Source organism: Protopterus annectens, chromosome 1.part0 (genome assembly GCF_019279795.1).
Source record: "Protopterus annectens isolate FY-2018-M chromosome 1.part0, PAN1.0, whole genome shotgun sequence".
NCBI lineage: Eukaryota > Metazoa > Chordata > Ceratodontiformes > Protopteridae > Protopterus > Protopterus annectens.
In genome coordinates this window covers 950,723,250-950,748,503 of record NC_056725.1, presented here as the reverse complement: position 1 = coordinate 950,748,503, position 25,254 = coordinate 950,723,250, and the positions used below count along the sequence as shown (strand labels likewise).

Below are 25,254 nucleotides of genomic sequence, written 5' to 3'. Positions count from 1 at the left end.
TATATATATATATATATATATATATATATATATATATATATATATATATATATATATATATACTGAGAGAGGCACATGTGTGCAGATGTATTGCAACAGGTGCCTGGTGACAAAGGCATGTACTGAACACCAGTGTGGATACAGGAGTACCATACCCCATTCCAAAACACTTACACCACTAACCACCACATATGTGGTTGCCTGCCTACTACTGGATGTGTCAGGAGGGAACATGGGAAACAAGTGTACAATAGCCTCCGTTTGATATTCACAGTGGCACACCAGTCTTGTAATACCTGTACATGGTACATGTCAGCAGAAATGGTGTGTCAGCTAGTGAAATGTAGGTCACTGTACCCCTCTACACCTCACAATGTCCTACATGGTATGTACCTCCCATGACAACTACAGAAAGGGAGAAGGATACAGTCATACCTAACAAACAGTGATAATGCCCTCAAACACATTACCTATGCAGAGTGACTGACAAAACCACAGATAGAGTGCCTCTCAAACTACCGACACAGAGCTTACCACTGCTGGATATACATAGTTAAGTCACACCCATAACAGTTGTCCAACAACCATGGTAACACCTCACAATATCCCCAGCATAAATGACCTATGTCTGTCATCCTTGGCACCGCAGTAAAGAGCACATGGTGGAGGTACAGGTTCCTACCCACAAATAGGCCATACCCTGGAGTAAACCACCCAGCATTACGAAGCAAGGCTCCCCATTAGTAGATGTCAGACATACCCCTGTTGAATGTTATGCAGATAGGTAGTATGCCATATGAGTCACCCTGTGTAACTGTTTGACAGGAGCAAGTACAACCACATTACATGTGTCCCAAGGGGCAGGGTAGCATAACAGTATGCTGCTGTAGGCCCAGGCCCAATAGCATACTACCTGCCTATGACACAATGCACACACACATGTACTCATTGCAATACCAACTATGTGAGGTGGAATGAGTGTGCCACTGACTGTGTGCAAGGTCTGTAATGGTGTGATTGCTCAGCATGACTTTGTGTCTGTCATGGTAGTGTGTGTCCTTGGTGTGAGGCCAGAGAAAGATGTGTCAGGTATTGGGATACAAACATACTACATTGCCATATGTTGTGCTGTGGTTCCCTGTATGTGACTGTGGTGTAGGTATGGTTATGGCAACAAAGACTACGGTGCATTACCAGTGACATTTGTACTGTGCATTGCATGCATTGCATGGGTTGACAATGTTCCCCATACATTACCTTGATACAAACCCCCAGTGTGAGGCTGTGCATTGGACCTCAAACAGTGTGCCGACTGCTGGAGTATACTTGTTTGTTGTATGGAGTGTGCCAGGCACTGTCACAGAGTTGTCGGCTGAGCACTGATATGTGGTCATTTACATGTGTATCCCCCAATAGACAGACAGATGCTATATATGGCAGTTCAGTGATATCACTACAGTAGAGTTTTATGTGTGCCATATCACTTGCTCACATATTTTTCTTTTCCTTCCAGGGCAATGGTGCACCAGCGCAATCCCACATACTCTGCTGCAGAGGAAGAGGAGATACACCAGAGCCTGGTGCGGGATTTTGCCACACTCTTTTCCTGCACCAGCCAGAACCAGCAGGAGAGGGCTGCACTGTGGCAAGACCTTGTCCGTCGGGTAAATGACATAGGCATGCACAACCGGACATATGAGCAGGTACGCCATCACTGCAGTGATTTAATTAGAAATGTCCATCAGCGTGCATCTGATATCCACAGGCAACAGCTTGCCACAGGTGGTGGGGCGGCTATACACCCCCCCTCACCAGACTGGAGGGGCTCCTCCTAAGTGTTGTGGCTCCAGCCCAACAACAACAACATCTGCACACATGTGTAATGATGGAGGCTGGAGCCACCCAGCAGGAGGACTTGGAGCATGCAGGTAACATGCCATATCTATAGTTGACTGTTCTCTACACTGGTAGTTTATGCATGTGTGAGGTGTGTACTGTGTTTGTAGCTATTATCCTGGTAATTATTGTGCAAGAGTGATATTCTCAATATCGGCAGTAGACCTGTGAAAGCCAACTGTTGTACTACTGAACTGTATCATACTCACAGTATCAATGGCACAGTTGTGCCCACTGACAATGAATGTCTTATTTGTGCAGGTCCCTCTGGTGTAACAGCAAGGCAGCCAATCCATGCTGGTGAGTGTGTAATAACATTCCTTTAATACTTATGATAGTAATAGTAATAATACCCTAAAATGGTATTGCTATGTGTGTGATTGCAGGTGTGTCTGTGTCTGTGTGTTTGTATCTCATGTACTGAGGAGTGTGCATGTGTGCATGTGTGCATGTGTGCATGTGCCCATGTGCCCATGTGTGCATGTGTGCATGTGTGCATGTGTGCATGTGCCCATGTGTGCATGTGCGCATGTGTGCATGTGTGCATGTGTGGTAACATTGTGTGCACATTGTAAACTGTGTTTCCTGTCTTCTTCTCACAGGTTCTGGTGCTGCTCTGGTGGTGTGCAGCAGGGAACCTGAATCTGCTGCTGGGGATAGTGATAATGATGATACCTGTGTAATGGCACAGGGAGGTGTGCCAGGGTCCGTTGTTGGTCAGCCAATCGACAGTACACAGCTGTCAACCCCATCAATGCGCACAGTCATCCTGCCAATACATCCATTGTCACCAATATCCCTAGGTGATGGACAGCATACAGTGGGCATTGACCAGGGTAATGTGGTATCAGTGGCACATGCATCCCCTCACAGCAGCCATGGCCAGAGTCCTGACATGGTACCACACAGGCAGATGTCCAGGGGTTCTCGTGGGAGCATCCGTGGTCATACTGCCCCTGTCAGACATGCCCACAGAGGTCTTTCAACCTCAGCTATGTTCCGGGCTGTAATGCAGGCACAGTCACGTATGGAATGGTACACCAGACAGGGTCTGAGGGAGCTGAGAGCACATCGCACTGCTATGAATGACACTATGCGTGACGTTGCGGCTGCCATCCGTAATTTCACCGAGGTCATTGACAGATGTTGGGGGGACACATTAGATCTGTTCCACAACTACATGTCCATGAGCCAGGGCAATGCAGGGCGGTTGAGGCATCGACGTGGATGAATGCCAGCAACAGCAGCAGCTGGCAGTCATCACAGATGACAACAAACCCGCGGCCACTCCCATAGTGCCAGTACCAGCCCCAGCAATGCTGGGTCTGTGCTGTCATCAGACCGCCCTAGGAGACCACGTGCACGTGGCTCTGGACAGTCCCAGCAGGGACATGTCTCCAGTCAACAACCACCTGCTTCTGATGACAGTACCCAGTCTGGCTTAGTACCTGATACTGTCCGTAGCACCCCTGCCAGGCACAGGTACCGTGTCCGTGGCCAGAGACAGTGATCTGTATGACCTGGCAGGTACAGTCTGTGGCTGTCCACAAACACCCGTATATGGCGGCCACAAGGTGGAACTGTGTGCATGCATACACACATGCATAATGCTAACACCTAGGGCTAACACATACATGCACACACTGCATCAACATTGCCCCATCTTCTACGGTTGTCCCTCACTAACACACACACACATACATGTCGATTGGTTGTATCAGTGGCAGACTCAGGCATACCAAGTACACACCCTGTGCATATGATGAAACTGTGCCACCTCCTGCAATCTGTAACATCGATGCAGGACCGGTTAACATGGTGCTGATGCACAGGGTGACTACATAGATGTGTAGTAATATTATCATGTTGTCAACTGTACAGTGTAATGATATCATTGTGGGTATATCCCAGCATGCCTGATGCATTAACAGTATGATTGTCATTGTATTGTTTGGTACACCCCTATTAATTACCATAGTGTAATGTCTGCACATCTTTGCATTCTGGTGGTAAGGCTGTAAACAGAAGGCCACCTACATAGGTAGCACAGGGGATAAGAAAATGGAAGTTATGATACTCAATGGTGGACATGTAAACCACAAGATGCATGCAGTACAACCTCTACTCTGCATGGAGAATGTTGATATCTGTGCAGTAATAGACAACAGGTTCAAGACTCCCAAGAGCACCCTAGCACTACCAGGTTACACCTCATACCATGCTTGACAGCCCCAAAACACACAACTAACTATGACAGGAGGTGAGTCTCATTAAATGTCAGGGATACTGTGGTGGCAGGACAGGTAGCATACAGCCTACTAAGTTGGGGAATGCTGATTGAGGGCTCAGTGTCTGTCATTATAAATGTGTATTAGTTCTGGTTTAAGCACTTGGGCTTCAGGCCAGTTATTTGACATTACAAAGGTTCATGGTCTGCACTCTTGTGGGAGGAGAGGCTGGACTCTGCCCATCTGAGCTGGGAATTTCTGGCTAAAGGCTTATAGTGCCTGCATATTTGAACTGTTTCTTACTGAAATTGGTACACCTTGTTTGCTGTAGCATAGACTAGATCCATGCCTGCTGATTGTAGCTTTGTTTGTATGCTTGTTTGCTTGTTATTTCCCTGAAACACTAATTCCACCTGAAACGCAGCTTTACAGCACCTCTGTGGATCCCTAGTGACATGTGCATTGCTTACTGTATGTATGTCCTTGTTTCACTTGACAGAAAGTTAGTGTTTGTCATTTATGCAATTAAGTTACCTGTAACACATTGCATTTGAGATACCTGGCACTTGCTCACTAAAGCATTTATATATGCCAGCACTAACAAATTAAAAGCACTACACCCTCACAAACTCAGCTTGCGTACCTTGTTCCCCATTTGCCTTTTTCGTTGTTAATTATAAAGGAATTCCCAATACTATCCTAGCATGTTCAAAGGTCAGTTGTCAATCTCCTCCATGGTCCAGCTGGTGAATCTGGGAATCTAGAGGCAATGTTACAACTGCCTCATTTACACAGTCAACCCTCTCCTCCTCCCAACAAATTCCAACACATGTGAGAGATGCAACCATATATCCAAACTGCAGGCTAAGCTCTCTCAACTCAGTACTGGCAAAACCTGTCAGGAGGAGAAGGAAACCACAGTCACTACAATTCCAGTCTCACATAGACCTACCACGACAGCAATCCAAACAAATAAACACACACAAACATACTCGGAGTCTCTAAATAAAGGTCTGCCTAAGCAGCAGACACCTCCAAAGCAGACACACAAGCAACCGCTACCCCAGAACAGAACGCGTGCAACACATAGCTCACAAAGCCAGTGTGCCGAACAGTCACAGCATGTAAGGCTAAACAACACACCTGCTACACTTGTGATGGGTGCCTCTATCATCAGGTACACTGATGTCCCACTCACCAGGCTGAACAAGGAGAAGGTCACGGTGAGATGCCTGTCGGGCGCTATGATCTGCCACATAACACAAGCACACAGGTCACTCCAAGGCATGTACAAATATGACTCAGTCAGTGTCCATGCCAGTGTGAATGACCTGAGACGTACCTCCCTGGACTACATGATGAGAGACATAGAGGAGCTCTCTGAGCATGTGGCCCAGACTGGTATGACCCTGACCTTGAGTAGCATCTTACCCTCACCAAGAATGATGCCACAATATGTAGACAAGATGATCAATTCAGACAATTGGCTTATGTTTCAGTGTCATTCAAAGGGGATCCAATGCCTGTCAGCCTGGGATGACATGCTCGACAAGCCACACTGCTTTGCTAGGGACAGCTTGCACCTGTCACCCATGGGCTTTTGGATATTGGCAAAGGCTCTTGATACACCCATAGTGCCTTTTTTAGGCAAGGCTCAACAGACAAGACCACCTCCATAGGTATCACAAGGGATAGGAAACTAATAGTAATGCTACTCAATGCCAGCAGTGTAAACCTCAAGATGCATGCACTGGAAACTGTCCTTAGCATGGAGAACATCAATATCTGTGCAGTAACAGAATCCTGGTTCAAGGCCCCCAAAAGCACCCCAGCACTGGCAGGTTATACCTCATACCATGCTTGTCGGCCACATAACTTGCACCAAAACAGAACAGGAGGGGAGTATCAATATTCATCAAAGATACACACACCTCCAGGTTGGTGGCACAGCACGAAGCATCAGAGACTATCCATGTGCAACTAACAGTGGGTAAGACTGCCTTCCAGTTCATAGCCTGGCACACACCACACTCCCAAACCCAGGTAACCCACTTGGCCTACTTAAGAATACATGAATATCTGCAGGTGTCTCCAAACAACAATATATTGGGCAGCTTCATTTACCCACACATAGACTGGGAGCATTACTGTAGCTCCAACACCCTAGGTGTAAAGTTCCTAGAATCCATACACTCAATTGCTATGGAACAACTTGTTACCACTCCCACAAGAGGGGAAAACATGCTGCACCTGTTCATCACCAACATGTGGACTATATGCTCCAGACCAGAAGTGTATCCCTCGCTGGTAAGATGACACCATAGACTACTCTCACTGTATATTCACATACCAAATGCAGCCCCTGCACAGAAAACCACAGTCATAAAGTTGTGTAATGCAAATTACATGTATTCACATGAGGCAGGCTTCACACATGGGAACTATTTAAGGTCACAGGTACATATGTCTATGTGGCACACACATACCTCATGTGTGCATTGACATTACTGATATGATCTATGTCATACAATATTAAGAGCAACACCCCACACACATGGACAAACTGTGTGACAAAAACACACATGGCATTTGTAAGATTCAAACCCCTACCTAACTATGTTATGACACTTGAGAGAGACGCATTAGCAGAGCACGCTATTCACATTACTGGGAGGTTACCCTTCTCCTGCTGTACTTATAGGGTGCTGACATCATCAGTGTTTAGAAAGAGGAATGTGCATCATGCGGTGTGTTCTTCTAGTTGGTCAAAGGGACATTTCTTTCACACAGAATTGCACACACACTAACCCCTCTCACCCAAACACACACACTGAGCATTTGCAGGATTCAAACCCCTACCTAACTATGTTATGACACTTGAGAGAGACACATTAGCAGAGCACGCTATTCACATTACTGGGAGGTTTCCCTTCTCCTGCTGTACTTATAGGGTGCTGACATCATCAGTGTTTAGAAAGAGGAATGTGCATCATGCAGTGTGTTCTTCTAGTTGCCAAAAGGGACATTTCTTTCACACAGAATTGCACACACACTAACCCCCTCACCCAAACACACACTGAGCATTTGCAGGATTCAAACCCCTACCTAACTATGTTATGACACTTGGGAGAGACGCATTAGCGGAGCACGCTATTCGAATTACTGGGAGGTTTTCCTTCTCCTGCTGTACTTATAGGGTGCTGACATCATCAGTGTTTAGAAAGAGGAATGTGCATCATGCAGTGTGTTCTTCTAGTTGGCAAAAGGGACATTTCTTTCACACAGAATTGCACACACACTAACCCCCCTCACCCAAACACACACACACACACTGAGCATTTGCAGGATTCAAACATGGATGTGACATTGCAAATTCAACCCCTGGGATCTCCACTGTGTCCCTGCTTGACGGAGGCACAGCACACTAGCCTTAAATGGTGCCTTCTGTGACCTACTTTACAGAGGCACAGTAGCCTACTGTACTGGGGAGGCAGATGCCAAGCACACTCTGGCTAAGCTTGTATTCCCTAGGGCAAACAGCCTAGTATTGACCTCTACACCCATATGTTTAATTTTCAGATGCACAATATTTGTTGCTGATAAACTGTTTGCAGGTCTTTATTGCCATAGCTTTCCCTGTTTCTATGTACAACTTGTGTATCTGTGGAAGATGTTTGAATATGTGTGGGATCCACTATTTAACTTATGTCTCTGTAGTCATTTAACTGTGTGCACTGGGCAGATTGCTGTATTGTGGTTGGTTCCTGGTTTAACACATACAAATACCAGATATGTGTGGCCAACTGCTAAACTGAGACATGGCCTAAGTGTGTGAGCATGCCCAGTTCAGGCATATTCCATGGCTTGTTGCCTGACATATGTCTCATTTATCAAAGTGTGCGAGCATGCCCAGTGTGTGCTTTCCATATGTTGAGATCTGCAGTCCACCACATTTGTGGTTGTGTGTGAACTTCAACAATATTTCACATTTATAGTTGTGTGTTGGGAGTCATGTTGTGTACATACTGCCCAACTGCTTTGTGTCTGAACCCGACAGGGATTATACTGTGCCTGCAGGGTTTCCATGGGATAGTTTGCATACAGTTGTCAACATCCTTTCATACTGACCATACACTGTAATATTGTATAGTGTACTGGTTCAGTACTTTCACTGTGGTGGACAGTATCCTGGGTTTCAGTCCTATCACTGCTTTAAATATTCATAGTGAGCACACCAGACTGGTTAAGGGCCAGTTGTGCACATATGACCATGCTGCATTTTGTTCAGATATGGACTACTTAAACCAGGCTTGTCCAACATTGGTAGTGTATTCCACAACTTGGGTGGACATTGACAAACACTAGCGATGTGCCCTAGGCCATTTCTACTGCTAGTCAGAGAGTGTGTTTGTCCTTCAACACACATTGTAACTGGATTTTGACATGACATATTTCAAGGTTAGTATACTATGCCTCTGTCTACCCATGACATAACAGTGATACCCAGGGTAAACCTACCATCTCCCATCCACTCATCATGATTCCTGTTGAGGAGAGTCAATGAGGGACTCTCTGGCTAACCTGTACTGGGAGTTTACTCAAGAGTGGAGTGAGCTTCTGGGTTATGGATCAATCACTACAGCATGTCCTATGTATGTCAGTGCTGGGGTTCAGGTCTCTCATGTGCATAGCTCACTGGCATTCAGATTGTACAAGGTGCAGCATGTTCATTGATTCCAGCTTGGACATGGCTTTATACATCAGGCACAGATTGCCTCTGGGCAGGCAGTATGGCACTGTGTGGAGCTGCAGTTTGTTTAATCAGGCAACACATGGCATCTGTTTGAGCTCTTTGATCCTCCTGGTGGGGTACTTTTGGGGTCTTTCCAGTTGCTGGAGGTGTCTGCTGAGGTACATCCCACAGGGCCATTGTACTCAATTGTGAGGCTGATGAAGGATGACTGAAGAGGCACGATGACCTCCCCTGATCTAGATCTGACTACCTTCATGATTAGGTGGGTATATGGTATGTTTCTGTAACCACTACAGCCACATGGTTGTCAAATGCAAGATATCTATCAAATTGTGTCCCCAGGTCTCTTATTACTTCTAAAGTACTTAATGGGTTAACACCTATGTGGTAATTGGTGGGCACTTACTGTTTATCCACAGGGGATGACTATACACTTTTCTGCAATTAGCTTGATGACATGGCTCTGGCACCAGTTGTCTGTTTCTATGTGGCCCTTTTGTAGGATGCTTGTGTCAGCTGGAGGGTCAGATATGGTGCCCAGTTTGTAGTCCTCTGCAAACTTGTTCAGACACAGTCCTTCCATGTTGGCCTGTACCTATGGGAAATATATACCATACAAGGGAGGTCCCAGGACTGAGCCTTGTGGGATGCCAGTTGTAGCTGGTTTGTAGTCTGACATGGCTGCAGCATTTCTGACCATGTCAGTTCTGTCCTTGGGCTGGTTTGCAACCCATCTACTGACATAGGGGTTTATATTTAAGCTGGTGAGCTTATCTATAATGAACACGTGGGGTATTGTATGGAAGGCTTTTGCAAGGTCCAGATAGGCTGTGTGGACCACATTCCCCCATCAATGGCCTTGATGACTGTTTCAAATGAGTCAAACATGTTTAAGGGGCAGGATCTGCCCTTAAGAAAGCCACGCTGGGTAGGGTCCAGTGTCTGTAGGTCCCCAATATCTTTATTTCTGAGGTCCATGATGATCCTTTCCATAGCTTTGCAGACCAAGCTTGTCAGGATTCTGGGGTGATAGTTTGCAGTATCCATTGAGGCAGCACCTTTGTGGAGAGGGACCACTGTTGCTGTACACTGCTCTTTGGGTACATATCCTGTGGTAAGGCTGAAATTGAGCAGTAGTGTTATTTGGCGTTCCATTCTTCTTGGAGTTCATGTTGGACACAGCCCAGGACACCATCTCGTACCATTGATGCTGTGTGTTTTGCTTTGAAGATGCTGCCTGTTACCTCAGCATCTGCAATGTCAGGGGGCCAGCACTCTGCTGGGATAGATATTTGTCATTTTGGGGGTTTGCACTGAACCTGTCAGGTTGGATGTTGGCAATGTGTGTGGGTTTGGTGTATTGTTTGTAATATTTGGTAATTCAGAGCATATCTGTGAATTCCCAACAAGGTTCCTACCATCAGTTAAGACAGCCTTGTGATTATCCTTAGTGTCCTGTACAATTTGTATCTCCATAGGTTCATAGGTTCATACTGGGCTATCTGCCCTAGGGCATTTATCAGCCTAGCCAGAGTGTGTGTGGCTTTCGCCACCCCTTGCTATGTGAATATTATGCCCATTTAGGGTTTACTTTACTGTGCCTCTGTCTAGATGTGACACACTGAAGACCCCCAGTGTAAATCTACGATCTCCCATCCACTTGGCAAGATTCCTGTTGAAGAGAGTCAGTGAGGGGCTCTGCCTAACATGGAGTGGGATTCTGTTCCAGAGTGTAGGGAGCCTCTGGGTTATGAATCTGTCCCTCCAGCACATCCTATTTATTTATGTGTTGAGGTTGACATCTGTCGCTCTCGCGGCTCTGATGGATTTGGATTTTCTGAGGTGGAGCATGTCCATCAATTCTGTATTGGACATGACCTTGTACATCGGGCATACATCGCCTCTGAGTATGCAGTATGTGACTGCATACAGCTGGGGTGTTGTCAGCCAGGCAGCATATGACAAATGTTTGACACCCTTTATCCTCTTGGTGAGGTACTTTTGAGGTCTTTCTAACTGCTGCAGGTGTCGGGTATGGTACATCCCAAATGGGGCATTGTACTCAATTATGGGCCTGATAAGAGAAGAGTATAGGGGCACAATGACCTCTCTTGATGTAGATGTGAATCCTTTCATGATAAGGTGGCCAATATAGGTGGTCTTCCTAGCCACGTTGGCAATGTGAGTGTCGCATGTGGGGTTACTGTCCACTTGTGTCCCTAGGTCCCTGATTACTTCTTCCATACGTAATGGATTACCACCTATGTGGTGATTTGTGAGTACCTTGTTTGGTATTTGGGGAGACATTCATACTCTCCAGTGTCTTCAGGAAGGCTGAGTGGTGTTCCTGGGTCTGAGAGGGTGGTCTGTAGCATGCTACAAACTGTACAGCGGTTTTGCCTACAGTTAGTTGCACATGGATGGTCTCTGATGCTTCGTGCATTGTCAGTAACCTGGACGTGTGGGTATCTTTGCTGAATATGGATACTCCCCCTCCTTTTGTGGTTTGGTCCAGGTTTTGGGGCGAAAAGCATGATATGAGGTATAACCTGGTAGTGCTGGGGTGCTCTCAGGAGCCTTGATGCAGGTTTCCATCACTGCACAGACATCAATGTTCTCCATACTGGGGAGGGCCTCGAGAGCATGCATCTTGTGGTTTAGACTTCTGGCATTGAGCAGCATTACCCTTATGTTTTTTCCACTTATGTTTTCTGGGGAGGTGGGTTTGTCTTTTCAGCCTTGCCTACAAAAGGCACTATGGAGGTGGCAAGAGCCTTAGCCAATATCCAGACGCACAGGGGTGACAGGTGCAAGCCATCCCTGGCAAAGCAGCGTGGCTTGTCAAGCATGACATCCCAAGCAGACACACATTGTATCCCCTTGGAATGACACCAGTAATTGAGCCAATTGTTAAAGCTGATCATTCTGTGTTTGTACTGTGGCATCATTCTTGGTGGGGGTAGGATGCTGCTCAGGGTCAGAGTCATACCGGCCTGGCCTACATAATCGGAGAGCTCCTCTATGTCTCTTTACATGTAGTCCAGGGAGGTACGTCTCAGGTCATTCACACCAGCATGGACAATGACTGAGTCATATTTGTACTTGCTTTGGAGTGACCTGCATGATTGTGTTATGTGGCGGATTGTAGCAGCCTACAGGCAGCTTACTGTACCCTTTTCCTTGTTCAGTCACGTGAGCGGGACATCAGTGTGTCTGACTATGGAGTCACCTATTACAAGTGTATCAGGCATGTTGTTTGTCCTTACGGGCTGTGACTGTTTGGCACACCGACTTTGTGTACTATGTGTTGCATGTGCTATGTTTGGGGGTAGTGGTTGCTTGGGTGTCTGCTTTGGAGGCCTCTGTTGATTTGGTGGTTTTTAATTAGAGCCTCCAGGAATGTTTTTGTGTGTTTATGTCTTTGGTTTGCAGTTGTGATAGGTCTATGTGAGTGGGTTTGTGGTGTGTGTGGTTACCTTCTCCTCCTGACTAGTTTAGACAGTACTGAGTTGAGAGAGCTCAGCCTCCAGTTTGGAGACATGCTTGCATCTCTCACATATATTTGTATTTCTTGGGGGGTGGAGGGGGTTGTCTGTGTACATGGGGCAGGTGTAACATTGCCCAAGATTCACAGATTCAACTTGTTGTAGCTGGCCTTAGTGGATTTTATGACTGGCCATATTTTATTGCCATAATACTGATCAGAGATTACTTCCCTTTTTGGGTTTGCTCTATCATGTGGTGACTTCCTCATTCTCTTGCATGGTTTGGTAATGGCTGTGGTCCACCATGCCAGATGCCTGTGTGTATGGTATTGGGCCTTGGTTTTATTTGGGATTGCATAATCCATGCATTCCTGACTGTGTTCATAGAATGCATTTATAAAGGGTTCTGAGGTGTGGCCCATATTTTCCACAGGCACAGGGCCTTTAATGGATTCCACATCAGTTTGGAGGAGTGCAACATTTCCTTTACACATGTTTTTCACTGTGGTTTTCTGGCCAGGGACTGTGGTCAGGATGTGAATATCCAGTGTGATTACTCTATGGTCTGATCTTACCAGTGAGGAATACACTTCTCATCTGGCCATAGAGTACCCATGTTGCTGATTATCACATCCAGTATGCTTACCCCTCTTGTGGGAGTGGTACATTGTTCCTGAGCATTTTGGTTTATGGATTCTAGGAACCTTTGGCCTAGGGTGTTGGAGCTGGGATAATGCTCCCAGTCTATGTTTGAGTATTTTCAGTCACCCAATATAATGTTGTTTGGAGAGCTTGATATTTCCATGTGTTCCAACGTAGGCCAAGTGCAGTTCCTGGCATTAGGAGGGTAGTCTGTAGCAGGCTACAAACTGGCAGGCAGTCTTAGCCACTGTTACTTGAGCATGGATAATCCATGCTGCTTCTTGTTGTGGTACCAACATGGGGTGTGGTTATCCTTGACAATTATTGCTACTCACCCTCCTTTTGTAGTTTGTTCCATGTTTTGGGGCTGTAAAGCATGGTATGAGGTGTAACCTGGTAGTGTTAGGGTGCTCTTGTGAGCCTTAACCCAGTTTTCTGTTACAGGACAGATATCAACATTCTCCATGCTGAGGGGAGTTTAGACTGCATGCATCTTGCAGTTTGGACATCTGGCATTGGGTAGCATTACATCTAGGTTCTTATCCCTTGTGATACCTATGGAGGTGGGTTTGTGTTTTGAGCCTTACCTATTCAAGGCACAGTGGGGGTGACAACAGCCTTTGCCAGTATCCTACAGGCCAGGACTGATAGGTGCATGCCATCCCTAGCAGGTGGAGCATCGTGTCTTGCTCAGCATGTCATCCCAGGCTGGCACGCATTGGATCCCCTTTGACTAATGGCAATACTTAAGCCAATTATTGTAATTGATCATCTCGTCTTCATATTGTGGCATCATGCTTGGTGAGGGTAGGATGTTAGTCAGGGTCATCATGTTTGCATATACTACATGGTGTTACATTGCTTAACACATGGCAATCATGCCTCAGGTGGTGCTGCAGGGCTGTCTATGTTGGATGCACATACTACACTCCCTGTACATGTTTGATAGCAGGTTGTGTCAACTTAGGCATCCCTTTTACTATATGTGTGAGTCAGAGAGAGGTATAATTTCCTGGGTTCCTACTGAGCCAGTGTATGTGCTATGCGTTGCCGCTTTGCCAAGGCCAAGGCATACTGGGCACGCCTCCTTCTGCCTACTGGGGCAGGCTCAGGTTGTTCCTCCTCCGAGTCACGCTCTGCCTGTGATTGGCTTGGCAATGGTGGGGGGCTGTTTGGCCCAGCCCTATGCTGGTCCTGCTGCAGCTGTTTTCACAGAATCATATTATGTAGCATAGCACATACCATGATGATTTGGGTACATGTAGTTGGTGAGTACTGCAAGGCTCCACCAGATGTGTCCAGGCACCGGAACCATGACTTGAGCAGCCCAAACACACGCTCGATTACATTTCATGTTTGTGCATGTGCCTCATTATGGCGTTCTTGTTCAGGTGTGTGTGCATTTCTGATGGGTGTCATCAGCCACGGCTCCAGTGCATAGCCAGCATCCCCCACTAAGTGACCATGTGGGATGTCCCCATTGGCAAATGTCTGGTACAGCTGCGTCAAATGCCAGATATGGGAATCATGGTAGCTTCCAGGGCAGCCAGCACACACATTCATTATTATGCCCTGGGCATCACACACAACCTGGCAGTTGATGGAGGGGAAGCCCTTGCGGTTAATGTAGGCCCTACCCACTCACCAGCTGGTGCTTTGATGCGTATATGCGTGCAGTCTATTGCACCCACTACCTCAGGGTATTCCGCTATTTGTTGGAAGAGACGCATATTGCTGGCCAATACCTCATTGGGGAAATATACATGCTCACCAACATGTGCTGACATGGCATCCAGGAACTGGTGCAGTACCCTGGATGCTGATGCCTGTGATATCCCCATCATATCACCAGTTGGTCTCTGGAAGGTACCTGTTGCTAGTATTCTTAGGCCAACACATACCTTGGTTTCCACTGGGATGGGTTCCCCTCTGTTGGTTCTGTGTGTGAGGCATGGCCTGCACAGCTCAACAATTTGCTGCAGGAGGTCTCTGTCCACTCTATAGCTCCACTATCTCCAGCTCATGTAACCCCTGGTAGGTGACCCTGGGCCTGTACACTCTTCTCCGTCTCCTCACTGTGGGTTGTCTGGCAGCATTTGCATAGTCACCACCCTCAGCAAGTTGCATATGTCTCCTTATAACAGCTATGGCAGCCCCTAGCATTTTTGGTCTGAGTGAAGCTTTTTCAGTTTTCACTTCTAGTAGCTTACTCCTCTGTTGCAGTGTCTCTTGAGAGAAACATTCTGCACTGTTGTTTGCAGAGTTTTAAGTGCTGGGCTGGGCTACTGTTCTGCCTGTGTAATTGCCTGCTTCTGATTGTTTTCACCTGCTAGCTCTGCCAGTAATTTCTGCTAGCTTCCTACTATTTCCCATGCTTCCATTTTCCCTTCTGTTTCCTCAGGGGAGGAACAATGCGCATACCAGCAAAAACACGCTCACAACGGCTAACACATGCGCACACATGCTTAGACGGACTAGAATCTGCTTATTCAGGTTAAAATGCGCGCACACCAGCACAAACAAGCTTACAGGTGTTTAAACAGGCTCCTACATGCTTATTCTGCCTTAAACACGTGCACTTATGCTTACACGCGCGCACTCTATCTTACTCGTGCCTACCAGTGAGCACACACGAGCATGCACGCCCAGCAAGACACTTTGGTGTTATCCATAGTGTACACCTTCCATTTCTTGGCTTTCCCATGCCTACTTGTTGACACTCCTCTTTCCATGATGTGTGACTGACAGCTTTCACATGCCACTGTGCTCCAATGAGCTGCATTCCTTTCATACATTCCCCCCGTGATGTCACCTATCTCCTACTCTGCTACTCCCCCTTATCCTACTCCTACACTGCACGGATTGTGCTCATTTTCTATGTAACAGTGTGATTCACTATCCTACCACTCATTTACATAGGATTGCCTACTAATGCTTAGTTACATGTCTTACACTCCGCTTCCCCCCTTAGCAACCCCTACTCGGTGGCCATGTTGTTTTACCCTGCTATTCCCTTCCATTGTATACTCATGCTTTGCATAAACCCACATTTGTGGGTTTAATATTTTTATTTTTTGTTTTTTTATAGCGCAGCCTGTTTGCGCGACACTGTGCTATGTTTAAACATCAGCGATCGCCGAAAAAAAAAATATATTTTTATTTCATGTTTACATCAGGGTACATTGTCAGTGGCCACATACTTGGCCATTGGCATGCTGCCTGTGACATTTGCAACCTTTATTTGGAGCTGACAAGGCTCCATTGTGTTATTTACAGAACGGTACTCAGTTATCAACTGAGTACATTTCTGAAGATAACACGGCTCTTACACGGGCAGGTTTCTGCTTCCTGGATCGCGAAATTACCTCATTTGCATGCCTTTCGGCTGCCAGTGAGGTAATTAGCATATCCACGCCCTGCCCGTGTAAGAGCTGTTTTAGGTGCTCTCTTACACGCACATTCAGGCTGTTCCTGGATCGCGATGGCTGCATGGAGTCTTACACTACTCTTAGACTCCGTGCAAGCCATCGTGAATCCTGCCCATAGTGTTGCCCAAGTTAAATATGTGTATTAAGAGACTAGAGATCAGTTGTACAGTTTGCAAATAAACATGAACACAAAATACTGTTCCTAACTGCAGTACAAAATTTTAACTCACTGTATCACTAAAGTGTAATTCCCACATTTATTAATATGCACTGTATGTATAAATATTTGAATCACTCTCTGCATTAATCAAGATTCACCGTAAGTAGATTTCTATTTTTATCAGTATGTACTTTTCTGTTGCATTTATATCCAAGTTGTGACTGAAACAGTGTCAGCTGACCAGTTCACTTACCTGGGAAACAAATGGTAAGTTGATAAATTACTTTCAGCTGAAGTTCTAGGTGGCAATTAAAAACTCCAGCACAAATTATAGCTTTAGACTGGCAAAAATGAAGGCATGTATATACAGATATATAACCACATTACATGTCTTTGCATCCTACATAGACCCATATGAAAATTATTATTGCAGCTTCATAATATACATCCATCATGAACCCTTGATTCATGTAAACACTTAGAAACCAAATTTGTGAATATTTATTGCTAGTCCAACAGATTTGTTACTAACATGTTTAACAATTTTTATGACAGGTTGATAAATAATATTTGTTTACTTCAAGAGGACATTCTTACAAACAAGTAATAAATGCATCATTACACTAGAAATACCTGATTATTTTTTTTCTTTTTATAAGATGATTAAGGCCATTACTATTAAATTATATAATCTTTATTGCACACTCTGAGACAAAAAGAAATCAACATTGCTAACTGGCAGCAAATGGGAACCCTGCCCATCTATATCTATAACAGCAAAGCATAATAAAAAATGAACTAGAGCTCCGTAGAAGGTAGGTGTTGATGTCAGCATTTTATCATTTAGAGTCATCAATATTCATAGTGTCTGCGTGGTTTGTGTTTTGTATTGTAGTTGTAACATCCCAGTTATCCCATAAGCCATATACATTAAATCAGAGGGTATAATTTTTAAAGGCAACAGAAAAATAAATTATCCACAGCAAAAGATCAAAAGAATCAAGGTAAGCCCATATGGAAAACAGGGAGCTCCCCAACATTGTGCTTAAGGAGTATGGTCTTCAACCCAAACGTTAACTTCTGCTTATTTGCTAAACAAAAGAACAAAGTCAAGGTCTGACAGAATACCTGAAGACTAGCAGAATATTGAAATCTGGTGGTTATGATCATTCACCAGAGTGACCTTTTAATATGGCAAAACGCTTTCTTCCTGGTCACATCTGAGGTGGAAAAATCCTGAAAAAATCCAAATGAACTTGTTGAAATAATAAACAACAATGCTTCCATGCTGCCTGGCAGACCAAACCCCTAACCTTCAGAGGAAAAAAATTATCAATTATACATCAAGTTTCTTCCCTCTGAAGGTGCCCTAATCTAAGCATGACATCCAGCTTGATGTTTGGAAATAGAAAATTGTTTGCTAATTTCACAGTTCCAACACCTTAGAAAATGATAGTTATTCTGGGTCGCCAACAACCTTACTGCTACATCTTCATGCCTGTGGCTGTCTGCTGACTTTTATTCAAATCTTATTTTTATAAGGCATGTCTGCATTTCAGTTATTCAGTCAGATTTGCCAGACTGTAATTCTTGCTAGTAATGTTAAGACCTTGAATCTGTGGTTGAATCTTTTGTGGATGAACCTGCTCAATGCCTGATCTCCAGCCTTTTACCTAAATCATGTAGGCTATTTACTACATCAGTCAAAATGTCCAATATAGCCAAAATGAGTCACCCAGTTACAAAACTTGGCTGATAGTACAGCATGTCTGTGTTGCATTTTTGCTATATTCTATGTCTACTCTTTATTTGGGCAACACATATTATTATTTTTTAACATTATTAGACTATGACATGCTCTCAGACTGTGCCAACATAGATATAGGAGGGAAAATATAGTAAATGCTGCTGACTGCTAGTTTCCAGCTGCAAAGTCAAAGTTTCTTCCCAATGAGGGGATAAAGAAACTGAGCTGATATGTCTGGATTGTATCAACTCTTATTTCTGACATGTTTTGTCCTTGTGTTGACACACTCATATTGTCTGCACGCATTGCAAAGTTTTTCCTGTAATCACTCAGTCTGCTGTGCTCTTTCTAAAGCTGTAGAAGTAAAACATGTAATTACCTTACTTGGATGCAGTTTGTTTTCATGATTTTAGTCGTAGTTCCTGTTGCAGCAACTTACTAGTAAATGGCAGTGCTTTACTTGTATTTACTTCTCTCAAGCTGTTTTTTTCTTCTTCCCTTTTTTATTTTGCAAGTTATTTATTCATGCTTTACTTTAATGTAGACCACAAATGAAAATTATCAAGATTTTTGAAGAAAAGTGTCACCATGCACTTGAATGCAAAATTGGAAGGCCTCTATCTCCCAACAGCACCATAAATATCACATGACTAGTGTCTCATTTCCTGCCTCAGTATTCAGCAATCCCTCCACATACATGCATTCATTCATTAATCTCCTGATATTTTTGCCGTCTTTCTTTTCATTTCCTTTGACATTCTTATACCATCTATTGGCGTAATTCTATTCTGCGTATGATTTTGTTAGACTTTCTTTCTATTTAGCTCATGTTAAGTCTTGGTAACTGTCTTTTATTTAAGGTTACTGAGTTGCTTGACTCAAAATTCATGATCCCCAGATCTTCATGATTCCACTACCTCATTGGATGACTTCTTATCTCACTGATCTTTCACAGTTATTGAAAGTAGCAGTACTACTAGCGAACACACTTTATTCATTGGTTTAAAAAAGACCTCTACTTGAATCACAGGGATCATTTCTTAACCGTTTGCATTCCTCTTGAACTTCTGCTCCATCATGTTTGAAGCAACATTATAGGTCTCATCTGGAAGTCAAACCACCAATGCCTTGCCTTCCATAACAATGCAGTTAAGTTAAATTCACCAGCCAGTACCATGCTAGTATTTTGGAGCATGCTTCTGCATCAGTATGACTCAGCAGAATGTTTTCATACTATGAATACAGTTGTTTTGCTATTTTACTTCAATTTATTCAGCATCTTTTAAATATAAGCTACTTTGTCGTATATGCATGCAGGCAGCACAGAACATACCTCAGTCTCCTTGTTTCATTGTCTAATTTACCTCTTAGAACATTTTTTATGATTTTCTCATAACTTTCCATAATTTGCAATGCACTTATTCTATCTTTATTAAACATTATCCTCAGTTCCTCCTCCTCTGTTATATATTCAAGAGCAGCAGTGAGTTTCACATTTGCTCTCTTTTTATATGTTGTATAAGATATTATTATTATTATTATTATTACATGTTAACTTTGCAATTTCTACTTGCTCCTGTATCAGAGTAGGTTTCTCTGCTCTCTTTCTGTATCTCCACACTCTGCCATTTTCTGCTGCATTTATGCAGTAGCTATTCATAGATATCATGTCTTTGCTGCCTTTAGCCTCTTCACCAGTTCCCGAACCACCAGCAGCATTTTAACAATTCCTATAAATCTAGTCCATCTTTTATTCTTCCCTCCTCCCAATGCAGCATTCATTCCCTCATCAACATTTTCCAGTATATCTTTATCTGCTAGGGCACAGTTTGCAGTTCAGTCATTATTATTATTTTATCTCAAAGGAAAACCTCTACATAGTTTAAACAACCATCACTTGGAAACTGACACATGCCTTCCCCTGCTCATGTGTAAAGAGTTCCTGCTATGACGTTTTGCAATAAGTTTCAAACTAATCCTGTCAAGCTTACTCTACCCCTCCCCCCCATTCCTAGATCGGGGCTCCAGGGAGAAACATGAGTACTGTGGGGTAAATCTGCAGGTGTTCAGGCTTTGTCAGTGTCTTAAAATTGTAGCTGCCTGTAACTGAACAGGAAACCTAACATAAGAATTAATGCATGAAACAAATTACAGAGCAACGAGTTCTGGGCATGTCAAACAGGGAACATTATGCTTAGCCTTTTATTCCTAGTGGTGATGAAAACTAGGATGTATAAATTGTAGCAGTCAAATTTCTGGAAAAGCACTGACTGATGATTCAACTGTTAAAATATGTTTGGCTTTAGAAATGAATGTATATAAATCAAAAGTACCCTTAACTTCAGTATTGAAAGCATTTCCTAACATAGGCCCTCTGATAGACAATGCTTCGGTACCAAGTTCCAGTTTCCATTTTTGAGGAAAAGAAAGAAACCACAAGTAACTTCTATGAAGTACAAGTCATGCAGGTCTGCAGGTGCCCATGAAAGAGCACATTATGGGCAAGAAGGAGATATTGGTCGAGGTTTCAAAGTCTGTGTGTTTACAAGTAACTAAGGAGTTATAATCCGAACATGATCATGCAATAAAAGGAATTCTGCCTCCTTTATAACAATTCACGAGTTCAGGGAAAAAATGCAAGACTATCAGCACTATACCATCACTCTGAATTTCTTGACAAGTATTAGAATCATTGTTATGATAAAATAAAGTTTGTATGACAAGAGCTGCTTTCACAAGCAAGCTGATATTATACTAACAAGGGGAAACACATATGAATTAGTGAGAGGCTGGGATAAGAAATTAATAAGAAAACATACTTTTTAAGATGTGGTTATAATTTTACTCCAAACATAGATTAATAAAACAGTGCTACAGGATAGTGTGTACTTTTCAATATAATGTCGACTTACCAAATTCTGAATCTACTGGGATAACCCAATCACCAGGCGTGAAATTATTGACTTTGCTGCCAACATCCAAAACTTTTCCCACTCCTTCATTGCCACCAATTGCTGGTAATTCTGGAAGAATAGCATAGGTTCCTAAGAAAAGAAGATTATATTGTTCATATATGAACATTCTTATTCAGATAATTATGTAGGTGCTAAATTAGTAGAGGCCTCCTGGCTGTTTTCATCTCATATTTGTGTGTTTTCACAAATTAGCTAGCAGTGAAAGTTTGGATATAGCTCATTTTTCATATCTATGCTATAGTCTTATCAGAGATAATAAATGATAACTTATCATGCCTAAAGCTGAACTATAAAGACGTTTTTTATAGAGACACGTTATATTGGCATTAGTAGTCATCCCAGCTGCCCAAAACAGCAGCAACATAGGCATCAAAAATGCATAGTCCATTAAAACATATAGCAACATTTATAAGAAACATTCCCCAGTTTGATACATGAAAACAAAAAGAGTAGAATTACAGAACCTTTAGCAATTTACTAGTAGGCATTTATTAACAAACTTGTAGCAAACAGTCAAACAAGAATATCTGGTATAGCTAATGTCAGTGTTTTTTTCTAAATATATAAGATACATAGCCTATCATCTTAGCCCAATAATACTGTTTCTTAATAATCCAAACTTAACTATACACAACCAGCCATGCCCAGAATGTAATTCATTTGTGAACACTGAACAATCTAGTTTATCTCCCAGGCCTTTGGTTGTAAATGCTTTCTCTCCCAAGTGCCTGCTTATACTACCAAGAATATCAGAACGTGTTAAAGATTTAGGATGCATAACTAAGCTTTAAAAGGTGCCAGTGGTCATTAGCCTAGTACACACCTGAACCTATGAGCAACATATTCTAACTATCTCTAGGGTCATATTATTTGGAAAGCTCCAGTGTTACAACTGTGTCATAATTATGCTATGTGTAATTTTTAGTATGACTGTCTTCCTTATAGTAAGTATTATTGCCTTCTTGTGACATATGGCTCACTGTTACAGAAGCTGCCATCTTCTTTTTAACACTTGTCATGCAGTTTTGCACACTATGCCTTTGTTTTCCACAGACTTCCTTTGATCCTAAACAAGCTTTTCAAGCTCAGCATTCTAGTTATTAATGAGTTTGTACCTCCATGTCTCTATCACATATGAGTCTGTTCCTTTATAAACTTTATTCCGGAAAACCAAAGTTCTAGAAGTTTTATTTGCTTCCCTTTTGCAAAGTCACCAGATGATTTACAGCCTGGTCTTTATCTCTTTTATGTTTCTACTTTACATGCCCTTTTGACTCTCTATTGAAATGCCGGCACTAGTAATGCTGACTGCCGACACCCAGAAAAAAGAGAAAAAAAAAAAAGACCTGAAATCCAGGAGAACAGCGAATCTTGAACATCATTCTTCTCCTTTAAACTTCTTTTTTAGCAAGCAGAAAAGCCACCCCATATCCGCAGAACTTATATATACTAATTCTGAGATCACCATACCTCAGAAAACAAGGGAATATTCCAGAAAATAGCCATCTTGGACTTAGTATATGTAAGCTTCTTTTTTCGCCCATTCAGTCTCCATATTTTGGGACACAGTCTAGCAGGTCATGACATTTCAAAGGCTACCTATTCTTTTCCTTATGAAATGGCAACTCCACAGTAACTTTTTTCAAGCTATTCATCCATTCATTTGTTCTGTTTGCCTGCATAATCTAATTAGAACATGTAGTATCTATATCCTATCCTGGCATTCAGTGAGAACAAGGTAATGAAACTAATGGTAGCTGGAATACCCATCCATTTCAGGATGAGTGCACACACACGCACACGCACACGCACACACACACACACACACACACACACACACACACACACACACACACACACACACACACACACACACACACACACACACACACACACACACACACACACACACACACACACACACACACACACACACACACACACACACACACACACACACACACACACACACACACACACACACACACACACACACACACACACACACCACACACTCACACACACACACACACACACACACACACACACACACACACACACACACACATACACCACATCTTTGTGGTGTAAGAAGAAAGTGAAGCACCAAACTAAAACTCATATGGACACAATGATGATGTATAGACTTTAAACAGAAAGTTCCCCAGATGAAAACTAAACTGGAGAAAGATTTGCTTAAAAGCAACAGCATTAACTTCAGTGTCAGTGTGCTACCATTTTATTTTAAATGAACTTGGAGGTGTTCTTTCTTTCTTTTTCTTTCTGGTTTCTACTGCTTCTGTTTGGTTACATTTTCATTTATCCCTGGTTGAATTTGCAGATGACGTCTTTTGTTTTGTTTTTGTTGCTACTATTACAATTTCTGTCAAGTAACATTAATACTGTAGCATTACATACTCTAATCTAGTATCTAATCTCAATGCACTATTATGTATTACTATATTGCAGCCTTCTTTTACCTCCCTCCCAAAAGTAGTTTACTACACATCTTCTAATACTGCACCTCTGTTCTGCTCTTATCTTCAGTCAGTTGTTATACTCCATTGATTACTTCAGAAAGAAGGTCTTGCCCGGGTCCACGTGTCCACATTTTTATCATATTCTAAATAAATAAATAAATTGATATGTTTGAAAATACAAATGAGCTTCTTAACAGACTTTTTTTTTCCTTTTTTGAAAATTTTACTAAAATGATCCCTAAATATTCTGCAGAGGAAACATGAAAATCCTGCAGATACACATTCATAGACATACTAGTATGGGATAATAATAAATTAATCCCCAGATAGTGGGATTGACTTTTACTGCAGCTTTCACTGCAGAAAAGGTATTATGCACTTATAAAACTAGTTCCACTGATTCTTAGTTTAACAAATCTATACCTCAAAAGTAATTGCATTTTAGCATGTGGCTTTTTTTGCACAAAGGGACTGCTATGGATGGAAATTTCAATATTTCTGACATGCAGTAGCCTAGCAAGGTTTTATTTAGATGGCGGGAGAAGTAGGTGATGAGTTGCCACAAAACGATTTGCTTCGAGACTGATTCAATGCAATGAGGAAAATGCCAGTGATTTCTGCTGTGAGAGTTTGTATAAAATATTTCCCATAACACAACATGGATGTTGTTGCAGCTAAAATTGTATACAGTAATGTAAACCTAACTGGTTTCACATGCAAAATACAAAACACGCTAACCATAGTTTGAGATTATCTGTGATAGTGATTTCAAAACTGATTCACTTTAGGTGCAATGACCACCCCATAATAGCAGCTCATACTTACTTACATCTACAGTGCAGTATCAGTAGATTTTAATTGTTGACATTCCTAAATTAAAAAAAAAAAGTCTGACTTTCTTCCCATTCCCAAACTAAGTTTCATTAAACAGAATTACTCTTTAAAACGTTTGCATTATTACATTGCATAGTTTCCACAGCTGGCATTCATTTATATTATCTGCCATATCTGCAGCTCCTGGGGCAACCTCTTTGAATGGCTAAAACTGTCATAAACTTTGGGGGCATTCCTGAGGTTCTTCTACTAAACCTCAAGTGACTGAAATCCAAAGAAGTTCAACACCAAAAACAAATGCCTGAAACACAAAAAGGTAAAAATTCAAATTGTAAGTATTTTTTTGCAGGAGTCCAGTTTTTTTGCATCCCTCATTGTGGGAGGCTACCCTCCATGCAGATGTACAAACAGGCAGAGGGTAGAAATCTTCCAAAACAAAGGAATCACTGCTGATGCAAATATCAGACCCGTACTGGCAGTAATTTCTAACAAAAAAACAGTCACTGGCATGTTGATCCTCAGCATCTCATAAATCAAGCACTTCACCCCTGCGGAACAGGAACTTAATGATCGGAAATTTCTTTCCCAGACATAAACTTCTACCGATTAGATGCTCTCTATTAATT

At 42.9% G+C, this 25,254-nt stretch overlaps 1 protein-coding gene across 1 annotated transcript in view; it reads right to left on the bottom strand.

The window, feature by feature from the left end:
- LOC122795950 (enoyl-[acyl-carrier-protein] reductase, mitochondrial-like) overlaps nt 1-25,254 on the bottom strand; it is a 688,493-nt gene that overhangs the window by 443,224 nt on the left and 220,015 nt on the right. Inside the window, exon 3 of the mRNA XM_044064436.1 lies at nt 21,252-21,383. Coding sequence (XP_043920371.1) covers nt 21,252-21,383 — 132 coding nt within the window. The remainder of the gene's footprint in view (nt 1-21,251; nt 21,384-25,254) is intronic.